This window comes from Blennius ocellaris (assembly GCF_963422515.1).
Source record: "Blennius ocellaris genome assembly, chromosome: 6".
NCBI lineage: Eukaryota > Metazoa > Chordata > Actinopteri > Blenniiformes > Blenniidae > Blennius > Blennius ocellaris.
Window position 1 is genome coordinate 24,589,215 of NC_137655.1, and position 24,789 is coordinate 24,614,003.

A 24,789-nucleotide genomic window follows, 5' to 3' on the forward strand; every position below is an offset into this window, starting at 1 on the left:
GTTACGTCACTTTCACCTTGTGCTAGACTGGCAACCTGTTCATGAGAATATCCAGTCTAATGCCCAGTGTGAGCCGAGATAAGCGGTTTAGAAATTGTGTGCGCCGATGGAAATGGATTATTTTTGTAGTGACTTCCCACTTCAGCGCTGAGCCTTCAATGCGCACACCTCAAAATGACCCTGTGCGTCAGAAAAATCACATTGTTACTATTGTTAATGTTTGTCGCTGCGTATACATTGCGACAATACATCCTCAATGAAATGGGCTTGTTTGGTTGTGGTCTTAAAGCGTAAAGTCGCGGATTTTGAAATTGTATGTATGAAAGGAAAGATCAAATGATACACAAAACAAGTAATATTTATATAAAAAATCTACATTAGAACATTCTTATTAGCATAGGGTACATTTTCATATTAGGGGTCACAATTCTATATGACACTTGTCCAAAAGCTCCTCCACACTCTGGTATCCAGGCAACCAGGGGCAGTCCTGCATTGTGACTATAAAACCCCCAAAGCTCCTGCTCAGTGGAGAAAATGAAGAATGTGTTTCGTGGCGTAACGACGAGGTGCACATTACTTTGTCACAGTTCTTTGTCAACGATGCTTTTAATTTGCTCCATTGCTTGTTGTGACGCCCTACAATAAAAGCTGCAGCCTGCCTTCAGTTCTCACTCTCATTGTGCTGAATCCTTTACTCTGGCAACAAACCTGACTTTGGTTTTCAGCTGTTATCATCTCAGGTCACTGGCAACGCAACTTTTTGAAAATTGCTCCCATCGTTGAACTTTCTGAAAACGCACAGGCTCAGTCTCCGTGTAGACGACGGACGCGCTGCTACTGAGCCTCGCACCACGGCCGGAGTTAGCAGATCTTCTGCATCCAGAGTGTCACGAGTCCATACTCACCTGGGGGCCCGCGAGTCCATACTCACCTGGGGGCCCGGGAGTCCATACTCACCTGGGGGCCCGGGAGTCCATACTCACCTGGGGGGCCGGGAGTCCATACTCACCTGGGGGCCCGGGAGTCCATACTCACCTGGGGGCCCATGAGTCCATACTCACCTGGGGGCCCGCGAGTCCATACTCACCTGGGGGCCCGCGAGTCCATACTCACCTGGGGGCCCGGGAGTCCATACTCACCTGGGGGCCCGGGAGTCCATACTCACCTGGGGGCCCGGGAGTCCATACTCACCTGGGGGGCCGCGAGTCCATACTCACCTGGGGGGCCGCGAGTCCATACTCACCTGGGGGCCCGGGAGTCCATACTCACCTGGGGGCCCGGGAGTCCATACTCACCTGGGGGCCCGCGAGTCCATACTCACCTGGGGGCCCATGAGTCCATACTCACCTGGGGGCCCGCGAGTCCATACTCACCTGGGGGCCCGGGAGTCCATACTCACCTGGGGGCCCGCGAGTCCATACTCACCTGGGGGCCCGCGAGTCCATACTCACCTGGGGGCCCATGAGTCCACACTCACCTGGGGGCCCGGGAGTCCATACTCACCTGGGGGCCCATGAGTCCATACTCACCTGGGGGCCCGCTGGGGGCCCGTAGTTTTATAGATGAGTGAGCTACTCGTGACGGAAATCCAACTTCACCGTGTGTAAATAAGAATATCTGTGGACTAATGTTTAGTGTATTGTTTACGTGTGTGCGTGCGTGTGTGCGCGTGTGCACGTGCTTCAATACAAAACAAACCGCTTCCACTTGTGGTCCAGCCTTAAAACGACATCACTTTCAGCATTTCTGTGTCAACTGACATCGTTTTCAAAACTTGTCTGACGTGAAATCACAAAAAGTGAAGCGTTTGCACATTGTTTAACCGGAGCCTTCTGACATCTCGGTCATCCGTTGGACGCTCTGGTTTTGGCGCTGAGTTACATAATCACGAATCAGCACTTGATTAATTGACATCTGTATTGACTCCATTGGACACGTACAGCTATGTTCAAAATAATAGCAGTGTTTTTAAAAAAGTGAATAAAGCTCAAAATCCTTATAATATTTATTTTCTTTCATTAGGAACGCTGCACATGGTGTTGCACAACAAATCACGAAGAACAAAGTATCAATATTTAATTACTTTACAGAATATGAAGGAAAAGGTGATATTTCTGTGTTCCAAAAAATAGCAGTGTCGGCATTTCTCATTACAAACTCAAATATTGACTAAATAAACTGAAAAAATATTAACATTTAGCAATCCTGATAATCAGTTAACTAATATTTCGTTGAATAACCCCTGTTTTTGATAACTGCTGCACGTCTGTGCTGCATGGAGTCAACCAACCTCTGGCACCTCTGATCAGGTACATTGGACAACCTTCCACAATTCCTCTGCATTTTGGGGTTTTGCCTCAGAAACAGCAAATTTTATGTCACACCACAAGTGCTCAATTGGATTAAGGTCCGGGGATTGGGCTGGCCACTCCAGAACCTCAATTTTGTTGGTCTGGAACCAAGATTTGGCTGCTTACTGGTATGTTTGGGGTCATTGTCCTGTTGAAACACCCATTTCAGGGGCATTTCACATTCGGCATAAGGCAGCATGACCTCCTCAAGTATTGTGATGTATCCACATTGATCCATGATCCCTGGTATGCGATATAAAGGCCCGACACCATGGTAAGAGAAACAGCCCCATATCATGATGCTTCACGGTCTTCAGAGTGTGCTGGGGCTTGTATTCAGGGTTTGGGGGGTCGTCTGACACACTGGACTTTCATCAGTCCACAAAATGTTTCTCCATTTCTCCAGAGGCCAGTCGACATGATGTTTGGCAAATGCAATCCTCTTCAGCACATGTCTTTTTAGCAACAGTGGGACTTTGCGGGAGCTTCTTGCTGGTAGCTTAGCCTCACATAGCGTCTTCTAATGGTCCCAGCACTCACAGGTCCCTTCAGACCGTCTCTGATCTCCCTGGAGCAGACCCTTGGCTCAGTCTTTCCCATTCTGACTATCCTTCGGTCCATTCCAATGGTAGTCTTCCTTGGTTTGTCTTTCCATTTTAAAGCATTGGAGATCATTTTAGCTGAGCAGCCGATCATTTCCTGCACTTTTTTTATACGTTTTCCCCTCAACAATCAACTTTTTAATCAAAGCACGCTTTTCTTCTGAACAATGTTTGGCGCGACCCATCTTCCATCAGTTTTCACAGAGAATTGCATGTACAACATGTGCTGGCTTCGTCCTTCAATAAGAGCCACCTGATTGACACCTGTTTCTTTCACATAATCAATGATCTCACTGATTGAACTCCACACTGCTAGTTGTTTACTTCATTAGTCAATTACACAGAGCCAGGAGTATTCATATCATCAAAGTTGGGTCTGTTGGTTCCTCTGACTTCACTACACCTGCTGGTAGATCATTTTCCATTTATTATTATGTTTCATACCAAAAACAGTGATTTATCTGGTTCGTCATGTTGGACTGCTATTATTCCGAACATAGTTGACAAATGAGCCCTGAACCAGGATTTTGTTGTGTGTTGATCTTGTCCCTGCTGACTGGCTCCTCGGTTCCTTGTGCTCCACAGGGGGACTCCATGAAAGATGACGGAGGAGGTGATTGTTGTAGCCAAGTGGGACTACACGGCCCAGCAGGACCAGGAACTTGACATCCGTAAAAATGAGCGTCTCTTCCTCCTGGACGACTCAAAGACCTGGTGGCGCGTCCGCAACGCCGCCAACCAAACGGGCTACGTGCCCTCCAACTACGTGGAGCGCAAGAACAGCCTGAAGAAAGGCTCGCTGGTGAAGAACATCAAGGACACGCTGGGTAAGAACATCCCTCCAGAAGGGAAGGTTGGTCTGTGCTCACTGTTGTCAGTAAAAGCATTCATCTCTGTGCTCGCTTCACCCGAGTCCCTGATGGAGGAGCTGAGCGGTGGGCGCTGTCAGGCGCCGGCCGGCGTGTGAACAAGTAAAGCCATGTCCTGGCCTCCAGGGAGGCTGGGGGCTCCCACCCCCCCAGACATGACTGGAATACATCAGACACCAAGCAGAGCGACCGGCTTATGAGACAAAGTGTTGGAGGAGTGGATGGAGCACGATTTGCTTCTCTCCAGTTGAACCAGCTCCACCTTCATGTCAGATCCGTCATAGACACCAGGTCACTTCATCATGATCTGGTTTTCTGTGTCTTCTAAATCAATAGTGGGACGACCACCAATTTACACCGCATTGCAAATTATTATGCACATGATATGTTCCTTTAATTTTCCTAAAGAGTTGATGCAAGTCACAGTCAGAATACTTTTCAAGTCATCAACTACAAGAGCAAACTTGAATGTTATTGAACAAACCTCCCAAACGAAACAGACTTTCAAATCATTTTATAGGTTGTAAAGAACTGAAAATAGTCATTTGTTGAATTCACAGCACGAGGAGGTCATATTGACTGAAATGAAAAGCTCATTGGATCAAAACCATCAACAAGTCCATTTTACATTTGAACACAGGAGCCCTTACTTGAGAGCAGCTTCACATCCATTAAACTTGTGAGGTTTTGGAGAATTTCTGCTTGAAGGTCTTTGCAGGATGTCAGAATGGCGTCCCAGAGCTGCTTTTGGATGTAAACTGCCTCCCACACTCATGGACCTGTTGTTTGACGATGCTCCAGAGGTTCTCAGTAGGGTTGATGACGATTGTCATGCATGAAGATGATTTTGTGACGGAAAGCACGGTTCTTCTTTTTGTACCATGGAAGAAAGTGGTCAGTCAGAAACTCCACATTCTTGTCAGAGGTCAAAACATGACTCCGCCCCCTCTTTGCTGACTCGTTGGGACATGGTGATCGTCCAGCAACCACCCATCTGACCATCCAGGTGTGTGTGTGTGTGTGTGTGTGTGTGTGTGTGTGTGTGTGTGTGTGTGTGTGTGTGTGTGTGTGTGTGTGTGTGTGTGTGTGTGTGTGTGTGTGTGTGTGTGTGTGTGTGTGTGTGTGTGAGAGAGAGAGATCATGTAAAGCACTTTGTGACTGTTGAAGCAGTAACAATGTGCTACAAATGTGAAGTTCTTTTACGATACAAATAGTTTTTTGAAGCACTCAAACAAATGAAAACTCGCTGCTGGTCGATGCAGTTGGCTTCACGTTCTGCGGGACGTTCAAGGACAGGTCTCGGTGTCGGTCATCTCCGTTTCAGAAGGGCTCGTTGTCGATGTGTAAAATTGAGGGAAAATGAACTGGATGCCCAACAGCAGATTTCATTTTGTGTTTTTATTGTCAAAGTATAATAGAAATGAACAAGAACCGAAGGTGATTTTGGATCTGAACCGATCCAGACATAATTTGATCTTCTTATCCTGCATGTTATATTTTGTTGTGCATCGTTTTGAAGGTTTTTACACCGCGCCCCACTGGCGGGCAGAAAAACACACTGCTTCTTAAAATGAGCTGAGTAAGCTTGAAAAACATACTTCACTGTAATATTCGCCCAACTTAAGCAGGCTGTGATGGCAGACCAACAGCAAAAAAAAAGAAGCTACAAATAAGCCAAATTTGACCCATTTCATTTAGTATTTTACATTCATGCATGAATATTGTATTTTTGCCCACTTTGAAATGTCAGCAAAAACCCTCATTCTGGGCCAGGGATGGAAATCTATTATAAAACATTTTTTGAGGACTGGAGCTGATGAATATAACATAAAGTCTTATTGAATAAAGACGCATGCATATGATGTAGTTTTAAATGAGAAATATTCCACTTGATATATATGCTTGCTAAAAACCAAAAAAAGATCACAGCTGTTGTCCTGCTACTGTTTACCTCACTGCCTGTAAACTTCCATTACGTGGTGCACAAATCTCTACACGTCAGAACGCAGTGACTTTACCCTTTAGCCAGTAGGACTGTCCTGTCAGTGGTCTGCAGGGACTCCTGCCAGCCTCCAACCTGCAGCCTGAGAACATCCCGCTGTCTGTTTTCAGGCAATTTGTTTGCTTCATGTTGATTGATTGGAGGATGAATTACCTCGTGAGCTGATTCCACTAGAAAAGAAACAGGCTCTCCAGTGGCACTGGGTCTATTTTGATTTTCATAGTTTGGGGATTGTGAGGTAATGGCACATAATGATTGGGAATAATGAAGCTCATAATCACCCGCAAAGCTGCTGCTGCTCTCAGTGAGCCAGCATATGTGAAATCTGTAGATGACAGGGCTTCGGCTTCGGATTTGTGGGGAAACCAGGATGCACTTGTGTCCATGTGAAGTCAGGAAAGCAGGAACTAGAAAGCCATCGGCTGGTTCTTCTCTTCTTGCAGCAGGGAAAAACAGCCAGAGGCAGATGTGAACGGGAGATTCAGCTGTTTTGACAGTTTTTTAGCATCAGGCACCTTTTTTGTTGTTGTTGGAACGGCAGCAAAGGAGAGAGGAGGCGGAAGAAAGAGAAAATCTGTTGCAATTCCTAACAAGACGGGACGATCAAGAAGAGAAACTGATATGAAAAAGTCAAGAACGTGTCCTTGAAAGAGTTGGCGGAACATACGAGGAGAGTCTGGTCTGATGTGCTGATTCCTGTCAGCTGTGTGGATCCCGGCCCCTCGGGGGGGGGGCGCCACTGTATGTGGGCCACCGTGCCCCCCCCCCCTCCACTACAACACTGTTCCCATTGACTGTTTTCTCCATCACTGTTCTGCTGTTCTGTGATCAGTAGTTTGATTAGTGCAGAAGGCGGTACAGGAATGATGGATTGCCTCCATGTCCTCTGACTGAGTTCCATATCGACGACAACATTATGGCCTCGTTCCATTTCACTCTAAGTAGCTTGTTTCCATCCAGTAGCTCTTTCGTGTTAAAAGCCTGAGAAACTCTAATGGCTGAGTGCATTTCCACAATGAGGTGATGAGCAGTAGGTGAGGTCAAGGGCTAATGGAAGTTAGTCACACACTTAGAGCGGGCTTGTGATTGGCTGAGAGCTTGATTACTTCACCCTTCCCTGCAGCAGCGTCTCTCCTCATCCACATTCAGATTACAGAGCGTGCGGATGGTTTGTAATTACTGTTATCTTTGGCTTTTCCTCTTCATTTGCTGTGCTTTAATGTGTTTGCCTCGATGGATGTCAATGATGCAGAATTGAATTCTAAATAGCTTCATGCTGCTTTGTGCCCCAGTTTCCTTTGTCAGGAAGTTAAAAACAGTCGTTGGTGACGGAATTCAGCGAGTGTCTATTGGTAGATTAAGGCCTGTGTGTGTGTGTGTGTGTGTGTGTGTGTGTGTGTGTGTGTGTGTGTGTGTGTGTGTGTGTGTGTGTGTGTGTGTGTGTGTGTGTGTGTGTGTGTGTGTGTGTGTGTGTGTGTGTGTGTGTGTGTGTGTGTGTGTGTGTGTGTGTGTGTGTCCGTCCTCAGGTCACAGAGGAACACATACCTGCAGTCTGTTTCATCTGTAATTTCTAATGAACACCTTTATCATACGTGTTGAGGGAAATGGCCTAATTCACGCCTCACCAAAGCTTTAAATGGGGTTTGAATGTGCAGCCATATGTAGTGGCTGTTATCCAGACAGGAAGCTCATAATTGGAGCGCAGACTTCTGCCTCGGCCTCTCAAGTCCCCGTCTGGAAATGTGTGCGCAGCATGGCAGGTATTAGAGCTAATGTTTCTTGAGTGTACGACTTAAAAGAACTATCGCAAGTTTGTGTTGAGACTTATGTCATTGTCGCAGTCCAACTGACCCCTTAAGCCGATTTATGAAAGGGGTTGGAGTCTGTACGGCATTATCATTTGACAAGTTTCACATTAAGGTTCACAAGAGACCGTCTGCATTTACGTCTCCTGCCTCAGTTGTGATATCATTACACCGTTCACTGCTTTTATACTGAACTTCCAACATTTGCCTTGTTTACAGGATGTTTTCAAGTAAAGACGGAAAACTTTCGTTGCGTTCCGGGTATCGGTTTCCATGACGACATTGATCTGATCAAAACGCTGCATCGCTGTTTAAACTGGAGAATCGCAACGTCTCTGAAATGCCGCTACTGATCACACCCTCAGTAAATACTTCTTCTGCACATGCTCGGCACATGGACAATAAGAACAACGTCTCCTCCAGAGCATCAAGACTCCCAGTCCATATTCACCTGGGACTGACAGTCGCTGTAATAACGATCCAACTTGGCCGCCTGCCCACGAGAACGTCTGTGTTCTCCCTGTTGTTAATGCAACCGTTGAGTGTGTATTGTAAAGTTGCTTTGACACCATAGTTTGGTCAACATTCACTCACCTGGTCAATGTGGAGACAGAAGGTGGACTGGTCCTCGTCTCTCTGCCGGCTGGACGCCGACAACATGAGTGTTTGTGTCGGTGAGAAAGTGAAGTGAGGGACACCCAGCCATAGTGGTGATGTGTTCTCTGAGGTCGGGGGTCGTTTCAGTCGTCGTTCAGGATGTGATTTAAAACCTCATAAAGCTGCAGGAAAGCGGTATTAAACAGACGGACATTTTTGACAGAACAGACCAAAACAGAAAACAAAGCAAGGCGATTAAATCCACTTTACTTCAGTGTGAAGTAATCCCCCGATACGTCTCTGCACAGCCATGGGGACATAACAAACAGAGACTTAATGTGGCATGCTTCTTTTAGGTGTAAACCAAAAACACCAGGCTTCAGGAGCAGCCGTGAGGCTCGCTGGTCCCAGATGTTCTTCTGTCCGGCGCCATGAGCATGTGATGCACCGACATGCTGCCGCGCTCACTACAGCTCAAATGACAACTCAGATCATGAAACTCAAGTTTTTTTCTTTTGCTTCTATATTTGGGCTTTTATTTTGTAACAATGAAACGTTTTATCCCTATTTAATAAAGTACTTTTCGATACGACTTAGACCATTTTCTCCATTGAAAACAACAACAACAAAAACACAGGAACCTTATCAAAGATATGATTATCTCAGGAAATAGTACTTTTACCACCAAGACACATTCCAAAAAATCAGCTAAAATAAGTCAAACTACATCCACGAGATCAGTGTTTTTCTACCGTTTTGAGCCAAGACACATGTTTGTCTTTGGAAAAATCTGGAGTCACACCACCTCCACCTGGAAATGTTAAAATGTTAAACTCTGTAGCCTCTATTAACAATATAAAGTCTTTCTCATCAAAGTTTTATCAACAGGAATCCAGTAAATCCAGAAACCAAGGACTTTTTTGAATAGTGACTCCCTCAGTGTGAAACCTGGACCTGATGGATGAAGAGCTGAGATCCTGGTTTTCAAAAACTTCTCCATCACTGTCACTGACACAGTACTTTGATACAAGATGGTAGCAGGAGGTGGAGATGAACCACACTGACGTCTGTCACTTTACATTTCACCGGCAAAGTTCTGTGCTGCCCTCTAGTGGTGAAGAGTATTGTAGCATCACGGAGTTGGTCACTGCAGGGCATGATGGGAGTTCAGGCTAGGTGTTGCCGGAGGTTATGGAGGGTTATTGTCGGGGTTGTTGTGTGTTGGTTTGTGCTTGTGTTGTGTTGTTGTTCCTCGGTTCAGATCGTTCATCATTTCCTCTAGTTTGGTTTGTTGGATGTTGGTGATCAACCAGGAGGGAGAAATGTGTTGTGTGGAGTCTCGTCCTGGTTTGAAGTTCTGGTTGCGTGTGGTGATGTCAAAATAAAAGCCTCTAGTGATCAGCTGGCAGAAAAGAATCTCGACTCACACTGCTCTGACAGCGGCTGTGAGAGCAAATGTTTTTTTAGAAAGAATGTGAAATGTGATAATTTCTCACGGCTCACCTGACGAGATCTGGTGGAACACCAGTGTGCCGCGGAGCAGTGTGTGAACAACGCTGTTCTAGATAACCCAGAGGCAGGATGGACTCTGTTCTGTAACGTCGCTCAGGTGTGAGACTGACACACCAAAACTCTTAACTATGCTTTTCTTTACAACTGAAGCTGCAACGACAAAAGTGTCTATTTACAATATTTCAAGTGAAAACGCATCGTTGTCTTTTTCAGAAAAGTTTTGCCAACGTTTAAATTATAGCAGCATTTTGAAAACACGGTCCGTTCCCATGGGGACAACAGGAACCCTGGACATGTTGTAGTTATCACACCAGGCCACCAGTTGGTGCTGTTGGTTGTTTTATACAACTATAGAAACTCAAAACAGGCGATGGGTCGAGGAGCAGGTCACCTGTGTTCTGTCTCCTCCTGTTGCTCACGGCGTCATAACGAGTCCTGGAACTACTGCAGCTGTGATAATGATAATGATAATGATACCATTCATGGTAAATACAAACACTGACGTAAACAATGTCAATGTGTTTGTTCTTCCAAATAATAATTCTCTTTCTCCAGTGGAGTCTTGCTCCATGCCATTCTCCAAATCTGCTGCTATGTTTATTGCAACAACAATGCATTTATATATAGTGCAGCCTTCGTTTTGAGGATTTCTCTCACTATGATGTTTAATTTGAGTGAAAAATAACACGTATCAAAACAGAGGTTTAAAGATAAAAGTCTTCATTATTATAAAGAAACACGTTTGTAGAATTGAATGGAGGAATGGAGTTGAAGCTGTTGGGAGCTCATCGTGTCCTGACTGCAGCAGGGAGACAATAACTGCTGCAGGTTGGTTCATCAAACCTGCTCATACCTTTGTAACACTTGATTAGAGGGGTTTTTGATGAGTACACACACTTCACTGTGTGTGTGTGTGTGTGTGTGTGGTGCCATATTGTTTGCACTCATTTTAATACAGTAATTTTGCCTCTGGCTTCCACCGTGAGCTTCAGACTGAAGCAATAAGCTGCAACGTGCACACCGAGCCTTCATCAACTCGCCTCCCCTCTTGAGTCCGAGTCCTCCGGGCTTGGAAATTGAGTCTCTTCTCGGTAGATGAAGAGGTTGTGAGTGAATGTGTGGGAGGAGAGGGTGGAGGGTGGAGGGTGGAGGGTGGAGCTGCTGCTCCTCCAGCCGGCCGGCCGGAGCCTTGAAGTGCAAATGAGTGCAGAGGAAAGGTGTGTGTGTGTGTGTGTGTGTGTGTGTGTGTGTGTGTGTGTGTGTGTGTGTGTGTGTGTGTGTGTGTGTGTGTGTGTGTGTGTGTGTGTGTGTGTGTGTGTGTGTGTGTGTGTGCGTGCGTGCGTGCGTGCGTGCGTGTGCGTGCGTGTTAGTGTGTGTGTGTTAGTGTGTGTGTGTCTGTGTGTGCGGTCCACCTTGTAGTCCTGGGGGAGCAGTGTAGTGGGTCCAGGAGTCCCACCCAGATGGGTCCAGCAGCAGAAGCACAACATCCCATCAGAAGTCCAGGATGTGCTGCTTCTTCCTGCCTCGTCCTCCTGGTTTGTGTTTTTCAGCGGAGGTCTCTGATGTGCTGCTTCTTCTGGCTGCCAGGGACCCTCGTCCTCCTTCCTCATGTCTCTGCCAGCAAGTTCCATGCTACTCTGTGTGAACCCGGCAGTTCTCAGCACAATGTAAATGTTGCGCTCGGCGGTGGCTGTCAGGAGCTCTTCAGTCCTCAGCAGCTCGGCTTAAATGTCGGCAGCCGCAGTGTACCATGATTATTTTAACGTCTCTGTTTTACCTGCGAGACTTTAGGAAGTGAATGTTTCACTGAAGTGTGCTAACAGGTTTTAAAGGCCGTCTTTGAGAGAACGTGAATGGGGGAGTCGGAGGCAGGTCGACAGGAGCGCTCTTTGATCCTGGATGTGCTCGTCGCTGTGGAGCCACGGTGCTGCTCCACTTTTCATTCCCCGTCTGCACCGTCTATTTTCGGCCTTTTGATTTGTAAGGATGTGTGTACGACGTGTCGACGGAATACCAAGCAGCGGATCGGTGCATGAGCAGAGGAGTGCTAGTAGAGGAGTACCTCTGTGTTAATTGTATTATCAGGAGGATCATCTGTCCTTCAACGCCCAGCTTTCTCCTGACTTATCCTGTATCATCAATTTCTCAAGTAGTTTTTGTGCTTCTGATGCTTCCGTGGCCCGGGAGTACAACTTGCAGCCTCAATTAGTTTCCTGCTGACCTGAACTGCCTCCCTTCCCCGAGGAGCCGGACCATTCCCCGCTTCCTCCGATCCGCTTCCCGTCATCACCGCCTCTCATAGCAGCTTTCATTAGCAGCCGAGTTTCTCCTTTCAACGTCTGGAGCTGGAATAGTCAGTGTTTCTAGATTAGGGAGGCCCAGTTTCTGAAAGCTGCTGTCATCATTTGGCTGCATTTTCCTCTCCGCTCAGCTTTTAATGGCTTTTAGGTCAATGTTTTAATTGTGTATAATTTGCGGTGCAAATGAAGACATTTTCTCGAAGTGCACAGATTTGCAGGGGATTGTATTTATCCACACACTTTCATTTTGCTTGTTCGCTCGGTGTGCTCCGTGTCCTGATGACTTTCCTTCTCGTCAGAACTTGTTTCTCCCGTGGCGTCCGACAACTGTTGTGTGAACAAACCGGCAGATCCCACCTTTCTGTTTCCACAAAGCCATCATGTGGTGTGATTTTTTATCTTCCAATAACTTTACTAAAATGGATGACCAGAGTCCTGCCAACACGACGACTCACACGGACTTTTAGTAAAGTTCAAAACCACTGACATCTTCCATATTCTGAGTTTATGATGATTAAATAAGTATTTTGTCAGATTTAATCTTAAAGTCCTGTAATTGTCTGCGATGGCACAGATAAATCTCAGAAATTGGTCATATTATTAATCAGGCATCTCACAAAAGCCTTTTATTCCTCCAGTCCATCACAGAAGTTCCTAATTAGTCTGGAGGTTTTGAGGCTGAGGGAGGAAAGTGAAGGTCCCAGAGAGAACATGCCAGCTCTCTCCAGCGTCCGGCCGATGTGAGGGCGCTCACCACTTCACCTGCTGCAGCTGTTCCAGCTGTTCTGCTCAGCAGCAGAGCGCTCACCACTTCACCTGCTGCAGCTGTTCCAGCTGTTCTGCTCAGCAGCAGGTTGAAATGAATCTTCTACTGGACTGAAAGTGATCTGCAAATAAGGGTCACTGTTGCAACGACTCATCAAACTACCTGTCTCTGTACGGCCTGATCCCAGCTCACGTCCCGTTAGTGGGCACCGACTGTTGTTGTTGTTGTTGTTTACCTCAAAACGCTTCAGTCTGCTGTTCCATCCAGTCACACGTTGGTTTCTGCTCATGCCCACAGGTTTGGGAAAAACGAAGCGGAAGACGAGCGCCCGCGACGCCTCGCCAACGCCCAGTTCGGACACGGAGTACCCGTCCAATGGCAGCGGGGGCGGGGGGGTGGGCGGGGCCGCAGAGAGAATCTACGACCTCAACATCCCCGCCGTGGTCAAGTTCGCCTACACGGCGGAGAGGGAGGACGAGCTGACCCTGGTGAAGGGGTCCCGCGTGGCCGTGATGGAGAAGTGCAGCGACGGCTGGTGGCGGGGCAGCCAGGCCGGACGCGTCGGCTGGTTCCCATCCAACTACGTCCACGAGGAGGTCGGGGGGGCCGACGACCGAGGGGAGGGGGACTCCTCGCAGGGAACTCTGCTGGCCAACGGGCGCGCCGCAGTCCTCCACCTGGTGCAGACACTCTACCCCTTCAGCTCCGTCACCGAGGAGGAGCTGAACTTCGAGAAGGGGGAGGTGATGGAGGTGGTGGAGAAGCCGGAGAACGATCCGGAGTGGTGGAGGTGTCAGAACTCGCGCGGCATGGTGGGCCTGGTACCTAAAAACTATGTGACGGTGCTGGACGAGCCACCCGGCCTGCCCGCCTCGCCACAGCACCGCCCGGTGGCGCCGGCGCGCTCGGGGAGGTTCGCCGGGAGGGACTGGTACTACGGCAACATCACCAGGCACCAGGCCGAGGCCATCCTCAACCAGCGGGGCGAGGAGGGCGACTTCCTCATACGAGACAGCGAGTCCTCGGTGAGTCATGGCGGCCGAGGGAGAAAACTGAAAGACGGGTTTATCATACATCTATTTATCATCTCGCTCATGACAAAGTGGGAGGAGCCTCCAGGAACAGCGACCCCTTGTGGTGAGCAGCCGATGCACATGGCGGGAAGCTTTTCCTTGTGATGTCAGACGTCACCTGAGAAATCCACTTCCAGCTAAAGCCTTCAATCAAAAACCTTTATTCAACCATTCTAAGTTATAATTTAGGATTGAAATCAAATACTTCCAATGTTTCATTTCAGCCTGTGAAACGTTGCAGCTGCAGTCAGGACCAAATAGACCCATGTGTACATCTAAATGTGAAACAAAAGTCATGTCCCTAGGAAAGGTTGACAATATTTACTGACTTGGTTTCAACAAAGGAGCTCCAGGTTTATTAACTCAGACTCTATACTATATATTATATAAAGCTTCATATTGATAGATGGCGTTCTATTAATCGATCAAACTCTGTGATCAAACAAAGTGATAATAAGGCAAAACAAAAAAACAAATGAGGATCTTCACTGAGAGTTTAGTGTAAAAAAACAAAACAAATTAAAAGTACTTCAATCTGAAATCAAATCGAACCCGGTCGATGAAGATTGGGAGGGAAATGGCAGTTATGTTGCTCATCCCACAAATGCTTAGTCTTTACAAATGTGGCTCCAGATGACAAGATGTTTTTATTAATGAATTGTTTTTGTTAGAACAAAGAAATGATTTACCATATGCAAATATTAAAGAGCCACAGGAAGAAAATCTATAAAATATAGATGGAAGAAAATACATAAAAATCATGAAGAATGGGAATATATACTGAAATAGAATCAGTTAAATAGAGTAAATGGAAAAACCTGTACATCTCTGATTAAAATGTTAACTACTGTGCGTTTGTATGTGATTATATGTAAACAAGTATTTTTCAGTTTGTTTGAATGACCTGTGTCAAACCTTCAGAAGACCATCCAAATGATGAATGTGACCAAATAAAGCAACAAGAAATATCCCAAAATATGTAAACGAGGCTCAACTCAGTCCATTTCTATTTTAATTTATTAAGACGTTCTGAGTTAAAAAGTCTACAAATGTCGTCACGAGTGAAAAGATATTGCTTCTGCTCACTTCTAGGTTCAGATGTTTGTAAGCTGCAGATTAAATAAGAGTTGGTTAATACCTGCTGCTTTAAATGTATTTTAGGTCACCACCATTGTTTCTCTTTCAGGAGATGAACTTTTAAATGTTTTGGCACAAGATTCTGCAGAGTTGATAGAAAGAAAGAAAAAAGAAGCTTGGAGGAAGAAAAAGTGGTTTGAGGTTTATCAGAGAGTAAAAATAAGAGTTGGGCCGCCCCCCCCACTCTCTGTAGACCACCGTGATTCCTGCTGGGGCTTTGAAAACTGAGGCAATGCTGCCCCCTGCTGGTGAACGAGGTAGAAATGACTGTCTCCCGGTGTCTCCCGGTGTGTCTCACGGTGTCTCCCGGTGTCTCCCGGTGTCTCCCGGTGTGTCCCTGCAGCCCAGCGACTTCTCGGTGTCTCTGAAGGCGGCGGGGAAGAACAAGCACTTCAAGGTGCAGCTGTCAGACGGAGTTTACTGCATCGGCCAGCGCAGGTTCTCCTCCATGGAGGAGCTGCTGGAGCACTACAAGAAGGCCCCCATCTTCACCGGCCAGCAGGGAGACAAGCTGTACCTGGTCCGAGCCCTGCTGTGACCCTGGTCCTGGTCCTGGTCCCAGCCCTGCTGGGACCCTGGTCCTGGTCCTGGTCCCAGCCCTGCTGGGATCCTGGTCCTGGTCCTGGTCCCAGCCCTGCTGTGATCCTGGTCCTGGTCCGAGCTCTGCTGTGACCCTGGTCCGAGTCCTGGTCCGAGCTCTGCTGTGACCCTGGTCCTCTTGCCCACACTGGATCTCATCAACTCTCATACTCACATTACTAATGCTGATGCTCCTCACTCCGACTGCCCCGACTCAAGCCTTCGCTCCCAATCTCTCACACACACACACACACACACACACACACACACACACACACACACACACACACACACACACACACACACACACACACACACACACACACACACACACACACACAGGCAGAACAAGCGTCCTGGGGGGGCAGTGAGGCCTTGTGGTGATGTCATACATCGCGGCCACACGGAGACGTTCAGCGGTTGGACCTCAGACCTCAGCGAACCCAACTGGTGTCGTCCTGCCCGTCCGTCCTGCCCGTCCTTCCCATCCGTCCTGCCCGTCCGTCCTGCCCGTCCGTCCTGCCCGTCCTTCCAATCCGTCCTTCCCATCCTTCCTGTCCGTCCTGCCCGTCCGTCCTGCCCGTCCATGTATGTTTTGTTTTCAGAAGAAACACTTCGTCCTGAGCTGATTTCTGTTTCTTTTCTTCTTTTTTTTTTTAAAGATAATTTAAATTCCTCTCGAGGTTTGAACGTTTGCTTCTTTTTTCTCCTCCTTCCATTCAGTGACTTCACAAAGTGACCAGAATCACTCTCTTGCCTTTTTCTTCTGGTTTTCACCGTTCCTCCCTGTTCAGCCCCTCACTTCTCCACTTCCTGTGTTCCAGTCTAGGAGGGTCTGTGACATGTGCCACCAGCAGTGTGGAGGTCACTGCAACAGACCTGGTGGTCTGTAGTGTGAATGTGTGTCTGGAACCGACTGTGCCCCTGGTACCATACTGCTGACTCCAGGTCTGCTCTGCACCTCTTCCTCCATCGCTCTGCACCTCCTCCTCCGTCACTCTGCACCTCCTCCTCCGTCGCTCTGCACCTCCTCCTCCATCACTCTGCACCTCCTCCTCCGTCACTCTGCACCTCCTCCTCCATCACTCTGCAGTATGGTGTCACCTGGAAGGAGCTGCTGTTCTGTTGTCAGTGTGTCTGTCGCTCCACGACGATACTGACTGAAGAATCATACTGGTAATAAACTCTTGTGACGAACAAGAATCAGACTGGTAATAAACTCTTGTGACGAACAAGAATCATACTGGTAATAAACTCTTGTGACGAACAAGAATCATACTGGTAATAAACTCTTGTGACGAACAAGAATCAGACTGGTAATAAACTCTTGTGACGAACAAGAATCAGACTGGTAATAAACTCTTGTGACGAACAAGAATCAGACTGGTAATAAACTCTTGTGACGAACAAGAATCAGACTGGTAATAAACTCTTGTGACGAACAAGAATCATACTGGTAATAAACTCTTGTGACGAACAAGAATCAGACTGGTAATAAACTCTTGTGACGAACAAGAATCAGACTGGTAATAAACTCTTGTGACGAACAAGAATCAGACTGGTAATAAACTCTTGTGACGAACGACATGTTCGTCTCCTTATGTATCATGTTCATGATTATTTCATTGTGATTTCAGAGGACAGAGTAACACAATTAATGGTGAATGGAGACTCCATTAGGAACTAAACACTTTATAAGTCAGTAGTTATTCCTGCTTAACATGTGAGTTGTTAAACCAATTTGTTAACCCCTTCCTGTCCTGAACAGCTTTGTGAGTCGCCGCTTTCTGTCAAGCTTGGCCGTTCATAGAGTTTTTAAATTAAAAAAAGAATTTAAGTTTTAGTTTTGGGAAATTATGAGAGAGAAAACTAAACACCAAGCCAAGAGGCATTGTGAGCTGCGTTGACGCTCATTGCAGTAACGCAGCGACATAGAAATAAGAAGCATTTTGTCGTCGGCCTGAAATGAATTATTTGTTGAAGAAAAGGAAAAGCTGGAGTTTTATGCGGTTTGCAAGAAAAAACCCCACAAGAGAGGAACAGTAAAGAAGCAGGACGGCGCTTTGGCCAATCCCAGTTTTAATGGTACTTTAACGAGTGGCGGGAAAGTGCACAAGCTTTGACTTTCCAGAATAATGTGCCTGAACGCTGTCGAACTGGGAACTTCCCAGTGGGAAAGCAGGAGGTTTCAGAGGTTTGGTAACGGTGCATCTGAACCACCCGGCTTCATCTCGCCTCTGGTTTTCCAGCTCCCCAAAACAAACAAACAAACAAAAGCCTGCGGTACAATAATTCCAAACGTGAATAGAAGACGTTGACGTCGCACGCCGTTTCAGCCGCGTCGCTCATCGCACTGATGAAAATGTTTCTCGTCGTTTGAACTCTACAAACTTGGAAGTGGGACTTTTCCCCCCATCTGGTAACTTGAAAGTTCCCAGTTTGCATGAACGCACCGTACGTTTGCCCTCAGTCACTGTCAAGGAACCAAAAACATCCCCATCCAGACGATGATGACTCGTCCTACCAAACACGACCCTGTTTGTTTTCCTTTGACTTTGTTTACCAACGGAAGTGTTGATCATGGGGTCGTCAGCTTTTATACCATATATCTGAATGTTATTGAGCATTGCTATTTAATTCTTGTCTCCACTGTATGTATATATTCAGAATGAGAAGAGGTGCATATATGAATCATTAAGATCCAGCGATGGTACTGTATCACCGACAACGTGATGAGAATTGAGATACTTTTGTTCAATAAAATTTTTGAAGAATACTAAACCACCTGTTCTGAAATGTGACTGGATGTTTCCGGCAGGAGGGGAGTGTCGGACGCACTTCAACCTAAAATCACCCGGGGACGATGGAGAACGCTGCTCCTCCTCCGGGGACGATGGAGAACGCTGCTCCTCCTCCGGGAGACCAGCGTTTCGGTGGAATTGTAATGACTTTCATGGTTTGTTTGTTTGGTTTTTTTTTAAAAGCTGCAGTTTTGCATTTCTTTCATTCGTACATCTTCTTACTTTCCTTAAGGGATTTTTTTTTCCACCTGAAAGTTCTTTATAATCTGATGAGGTTTAAGTTTATTTTGTAAATCCAACAGAGGAGAATCATTTCAAAAACGTGTAATCCGTCAGCTCCTATGTAGAAACTGGTCACTAATTAAATCCAGTCTAAACCATGTTTATTTATGAAGCCAATACTGGAGTAAATAAACATAATGATGTGGTTAATGACGGATCTAAAGTCGATATCTTCTGAACTCCAGCAGCTGTGCTCCTCACTGACAGTTGCTGCAGCGACGGCTCCGGGGGGGGGGGGTCTCTAAATCTGGACGCCCTTGCCCTGGCACATGGCACCGCCTGCCTGAGGCCAGCAGCTGAAATACTTCCTCCATGTGTGGAGTCCTGCAGGATGGCTTGTTTGTTGTTGTTGTTGCTCTACTGAGTCACAAATAATTTGGTGAGTCTGGAAGTCCTGTTCTTCCTGAGGAGCTCCTCACTCTGGAACCTCCATCTGGCCTGTGATGTTTTATTAAAGCAGCAAAATATAGAATGTAAGTCTTCATCTGGTCTGACCACGCTGAGACATGGCTGCTTTGTTAACACTGCAGACTAACAGTTGCTGTCTTTTCACATTAGTGCTTTTTCATTAAAGGGCGAAACGATGCAGTGAGACGATCTGAGGCTTCAGGACCTCCTGCAGCCCTCAGCCACCAATCAGTGTGTGTGTGTGTGTGTATTTGACCAACTTTTGGAAAAAATCGAATCTACCGAATTGCATGAAATGTTCAGGAATGATTAATCATCATCTAAGGCTATCATGCTAACTCGGTTCCACAAACATATGTGGCGTTGGTGAAAGTCTGCGCTCTACCGAGATATCTCTAGTTTATCTACCGAGTGTAGCTCTAGCTGACCTACCGAGTATAGCTCTAGTGTATCTACCAGTGTAGTTCTAGTTTATCTACCGAGTGTACTCTAGTTGATCTACCGAGTGTAGCTCTTGTTGATCTACCAGTGTAGCTCTAGTTTATCTACCGAGTGTAGCTCTAGTTTATCTCCAGTGTAGTTTTAGTTTATCTACCGAGTGTAGCTCTAGTTGATCTACCGAGTGTAGCTCTAGTTTGCCTACCAGTGTAGTTCTAGTTTATCTACCGAGTGTAGCTCTAGTTGATCTACCGAGTGTAGCTCTTTTGATCTACCAGTGTAGCTCTAGTTTATCTACCGAGTGTAGCTCTAGTTTATCTACCAGTGTAGTTCTAGTTTATCTACCGAGTGTAGCTCTTTTGATCTACCAGTGTAGCTCTAGTTATCTACCGATTGTAGCTCTTGTTGATCTACCGAGTGTAGCTCTAGTTTATCTACCAGTGTAGTTAAGTTTATCTACCGAGTGTAGCTCTAGTTTATCTACCAGTGTAGTTAAGTTTATCTACCGAGTGTAGCTCTAGTTTATCTACCAGTGTAGTTAAGTTTATCTACCGAGTGTAGCTCTAGTTTATCTACCGAGTATAGCTCTAGTTTATCTACCAGTGTAGTTTTAGTTTATCTAAGTAGTTTTTTTAGTTCTGCAGAACGTCTCCTCCTCTAGCCTGATTCTGCAGAACGTCTCCTCCTCTAGCCTGGTTCTGCAGAACGTCTCCTCCTCTCAGCCTGGTTCTGCAGAACGTCTCCTCCTCTAGCCTGGTTCTGCAGAACGTCTCCTGTCAGCCTGGTTCTGCAGAACGTCTCCTCCTCTAGCCTGATTCTGCAGAACGTCTCCTCCTCTAGCCTGGTTCTGCAGAACGTCTCCTCCTCTCAGCCTGGTTCTGCAGAACGTCTCCTCCTCTCAGCCTGGTTCTGCAGAACGTCTCCTCCTCTCAGCCTGGTTCTGCAGAACGTCTCCTCCTCTAGCCTGGTTCTGCAGAACGTCTCCTCCTCTCAGCCTGGTTCTGCAGAACGTCTCCTCCTCTCAGCCTGATTCTGCAGAACGTCTCCTCCTCTAGCCTGGTTCTGCAGAACGTTGACCAAATCAATGTTTTCACACTCTAGAAGTGACTTTGTTGTCAGATATTGTTCATTTCTCACGTTTTCTCATCGGTAGAAATGTTTCAAACACAAATCTTGACTGGAATCTCGAACGATCAGAAGAAGAAGAAGAAGAAGAAGAAACTTTATTTATGTAGCACCTTTCACAGATAAAAATCACAAGGTGCTTCACAGAGGCATAAAAATAATTTTTTTAAAAGCACGGACATAATAGAATAGAACGGACACGGTAAAATAGTAGGGTCACAATAAAATAGTACGGACGGAATAAAGATAGAACCCATCACAGCCATGTGGACTAAAAGCTTGTCTGAACAGATGTTTCCAGCTGCTTCTTAGGAAGGTCGTTCCACAGTCTAGGAGCAGCAGCTTCAAAGAACAAGTGTCCTCTGGCTTTGAAGTGGGTCCGAAGAACAGTGCTGTTCTCTGCTCCCTAGAGCTGTGACGGTAGAACGCCTGAGTCCGGGCTCTTGGTGATCTGCTGTCACAGAGTCCTGTGAAGAAGGATGACCGGGGCCCTGTGGAGGTGAAGGCACAGATGGAATCCTTCACTTTACAAATGTGATGACGTGTTTGTTTCACACTTACAAACCTGCTGTGTCCAAATTCAAACACACTCACTCTGCCGACGCGTGTGAAAGACACGAGACATGAAGACATGAAGATACGAGACATGAAGACACGAGACATGAAGACATGAAGATACGAGACATGAAGACACGAGACATGAAGACATGAAGATACGAGACATGAAGACATGAAGATACGAGACATGAAGACACGAGACATGAAGACATGAACATACGAAGACATGAAGACACGAGACATGAAGACATGAAGATACGAGACATGAAGACACGAAGACATGAAGACACGAGAAATGAAGACACGAAGACATGAAGACATGGAGATAAGAGACATGAAGACATAGAGACACGAGACATGAAGACACGAGATATGAAGACATAAAGACACAAGACATGAAGACACGAGACATGAAGACACGAGACATGCAGACATGAAGACACGAGACATGAAGACATAAAGACACGAGCCATGAAGACAAAGACACGAGACATGAAGACATAAAGACACGAGACATGAAGACATAAAGACACGAGACATGAAGATACGAAGACATGAAGATACGAAGACATGAAGACACGAGACATGAAGACACGAAGATACGAGACATGAAGATACAAAGACATGAAGACACGAGACATGAAGACATGAAGACACGAGACATGAAGACACGAGACATGAAGACATGAAGATACGAAGACACGAGACATGAAGATACAAAGACATGAAGACACGAGACATGAAGACATGAAGATACGAGACATGAAGACACGAGACATGAAGACATAAAGACACGAGACATGCAGACATAAAGACACGAGACATGAAGACATGAAGATACGAAGACACGAGACATGAAGATACAAAGACATGAAGACACGAGACATGAAGACATGAAGATACGAGACATGAAGACACGAGACATGAAGACATAAAGACACGAGACATGCAGACATAAAGACACGAGACATGAAGACAAAGACACGAGCCATGAAGACACCAGACATGCAGACATGAAGACACGAGACATGAAGACATAAAGACACGAGCCATGAAGACACGAGACATGAAGACACGAGACATGAAGACACGAGCCATGAAGACACGAGACATGAAGACATAAAGACACGAGCCATGAAGACACGAGACATGAAGACATAAAGACACGAGCCATGAAGACATGAAGACACACCAACAGCCAGTGTCCTGCTTTGCACTGTTTAACTATGAAAACTCTAAGCTGCCAATGTAACGTGAAACGACAGAGCAAAGGAAATACTGTAAATGAACCTTGCTGGATTAAAATACACCATTTTAGATGTTGTCTGTCAGAAACATGTATCAAGAACCTCTTTAGTCCGACTGTCCAGAAGGGACTACACCGTGGACTGTGTTCTCATCCATGTCTGATGTTTGTCCCACAAGAACATTCCAGGAGGTTCACCTGCTGAATGTGGTAGAACCTTAACCTCAATGTGGAAGAACCTTAACCCTCAATGTAAGTAGAACCCTAACCCTCAATGTGGTAGAACCCTAACCCTCAATGTGGAAGAACCTTACCCTCAATGTAAGTAGAACCCTAACCCTCAATGTGGGAGAACCATAACCCTCAATGTGGAAGAACCTTAACCTCAATGTAAGTAGAACCCTAACCCTCAATGTAAGTAGAACCCTAACCCTCAATGTAAGTAGAACCCTAACCCTCAATGTGGTAGAACCCTAACCTAGGCTGGTAGAACCTTAACCTCAATGTTGTAGAACCTTAACCTCAATGTGGTAGAACCCTAACCCTCAATGTGGTAGAACCTTAACCTCAATTAGGTAGAACCTCCAGGAACTCCTCTGAGGGGAAAAGCTGGTGGAACGTGAACTGTAGTACTTCCCTTTGTCCACACGATGGCAGCATTGAAGTGGCTGAACGCGGTTCATTAAAATAAATACATTCGTCTCCTGAACACGTCAGTTGCGTTATAGGAAATAATAATGGGATTAAATGTTGTTGTTAATTAGATCTAATTTAATTTCAGTTCAAATGAAGACACACGCTCAAGGATTACTTAACAGGGGATTGCAGGGTGTTAATGATTGATTTTGCTTTAAAGTAGGACAATTAAGGGAAATGAAGGATATCCTTCTCTGACTCTCTCATTTATTGAAATTGCAGCACATAACTGTAGTTATGCAACAGTGAATGCGATCAATGAGGCCAGACTGCAGCTTCTATGTCATCTAGGTCACTAGACAAGGCATTTTCTCACTTTAACGCTTCATCTTACAGCACCAATAAAATAGAAACTGAAGCTAGAACAGCTGAGATTTCTCCATGAAAAACCCTGCCAGTGTCTGAACTCACACCGAATCCACAGAGACACTTTTGACACACTGAATTGCAGCTCATTCTAAATCGAAATAGAAAAAACAACTTTCCACCAGAATGTTCAATTTCAACAAACTAATGCAGCATTTTGAGTCAATCAAACTGTAAAACCCCAAACTGACATTTTAATGCTGCACAAATTGATCATTATTCAGCATCTGACAATATTAAAACTGAGATTGCAGGTTGGGATTACATGTAAAATGGAAAACTAACCATGATGTGATGATGTACTAATCTCACATGTGTGAAACTTACTGGGTAATGAGATAACCTCCATCCTGCCAAAACCAAACAATCTGAACTGCAGGAAATAGGACAAGTTGCCAAAAACGCAGAGCTTGAAAGGAAAAGTCCCGCAGAGCAAACCAGTATGTGTGTGAATGAAAAGTCCAAAGTTGCCCGTTTTGTTCAGCTGGACAATCCACAGGGGGGAAACGGAGACTGTAGAATTTGGAGACTGTAGAATTTGGAGACTGTAGAATATGGAGACTGTAGAATACGAAGACTGTAGAATACGGAGACTGTAGAATACGGAGACTGTAGAATTTGGAGACTGTAGAATATGGAGACTGTAGAATACGAAGACTGTAGAATACGGAGACTGTAGAATATGGAGACTGTAGAATTTGGAGACTGTAGAATACGGAGACTGTAGAATATGGAGACTGTAGAATTTGGAGACTGTAGAATACGGAGACTGTAGAATAAGGAGACTGTAGAATATGGAGACTGTAGAATATGGAGACTGTAGAATAAGGAGACTGTAGAATATGGAGACTGTAGAATACGGAGACTGTAGAATAAGGAGACTGTAGAATTTGGAGACGGTAGAATATGGAGACTGTAGAATATGGAGACTGTAGAATTTGGAGACGGTAGAATATGGAGACTGTAGAATATGGAGACTGTAGAATACGGAGACTGTAGAATTTGGAGACTGTAGAATATGGAGACTGTAGAATACGGAGACTGTAGAATTTGGAGACTGTAGAATATGGAGACTGTAGAATAAGGAGACTGTAGAAAATGAAGACTGTAGAATAAGGAGACTGTAGAATACGGAGACTGTAGAATTTGGAGACTGTAGAATACGGAGACTGTAGAATAAGGAGACTGTAGAATACGGAGACTGTAGAATACGGAGACTGTAGAATAAGGAGACTGTAGAATTTGGAGACGGTAGAATATGGAGACTGTAGAA

General features: G+C 45.8%; 1 protein-coding gene across 2 annotated transcripts in view; it reads left to right on the top strand.

Annotated features, from left to right (window-relative positions):
• The window catches only part of nck2a (NCK adaptor protein 2a), a 49,679-nt gene extending 31,345 nt beyond the window's left edge, over positions 1-18,334 (top strand). For both annotated transcript variants that reach the window (XM_080498393.1, XM_080498394.1), the window contains exons 2-4: positions 3,542-3,783; positions 13,105-13,832; positions 15,361-18,334. In XM_080498393.1, the coding sequence (XP_080354519.1) occupies positions 3,558-3,783; positions 13,105-13,832; positions 15,361-15,555 (1,149 nt within the window). In that variant the 5' untranslated portion in view covers positions 3,542-3,557 and the 3' untranslated portion in view covers positions 15,556-18,334. The remainder of the gene's footprint in view (positions 1-3,541; positions 3,784-13,104; positions 13,833-15,360) is intronic.
• The last annotated feature ends 6,455 nt before the right edge of the window (positions 18,335-24,789 follow it).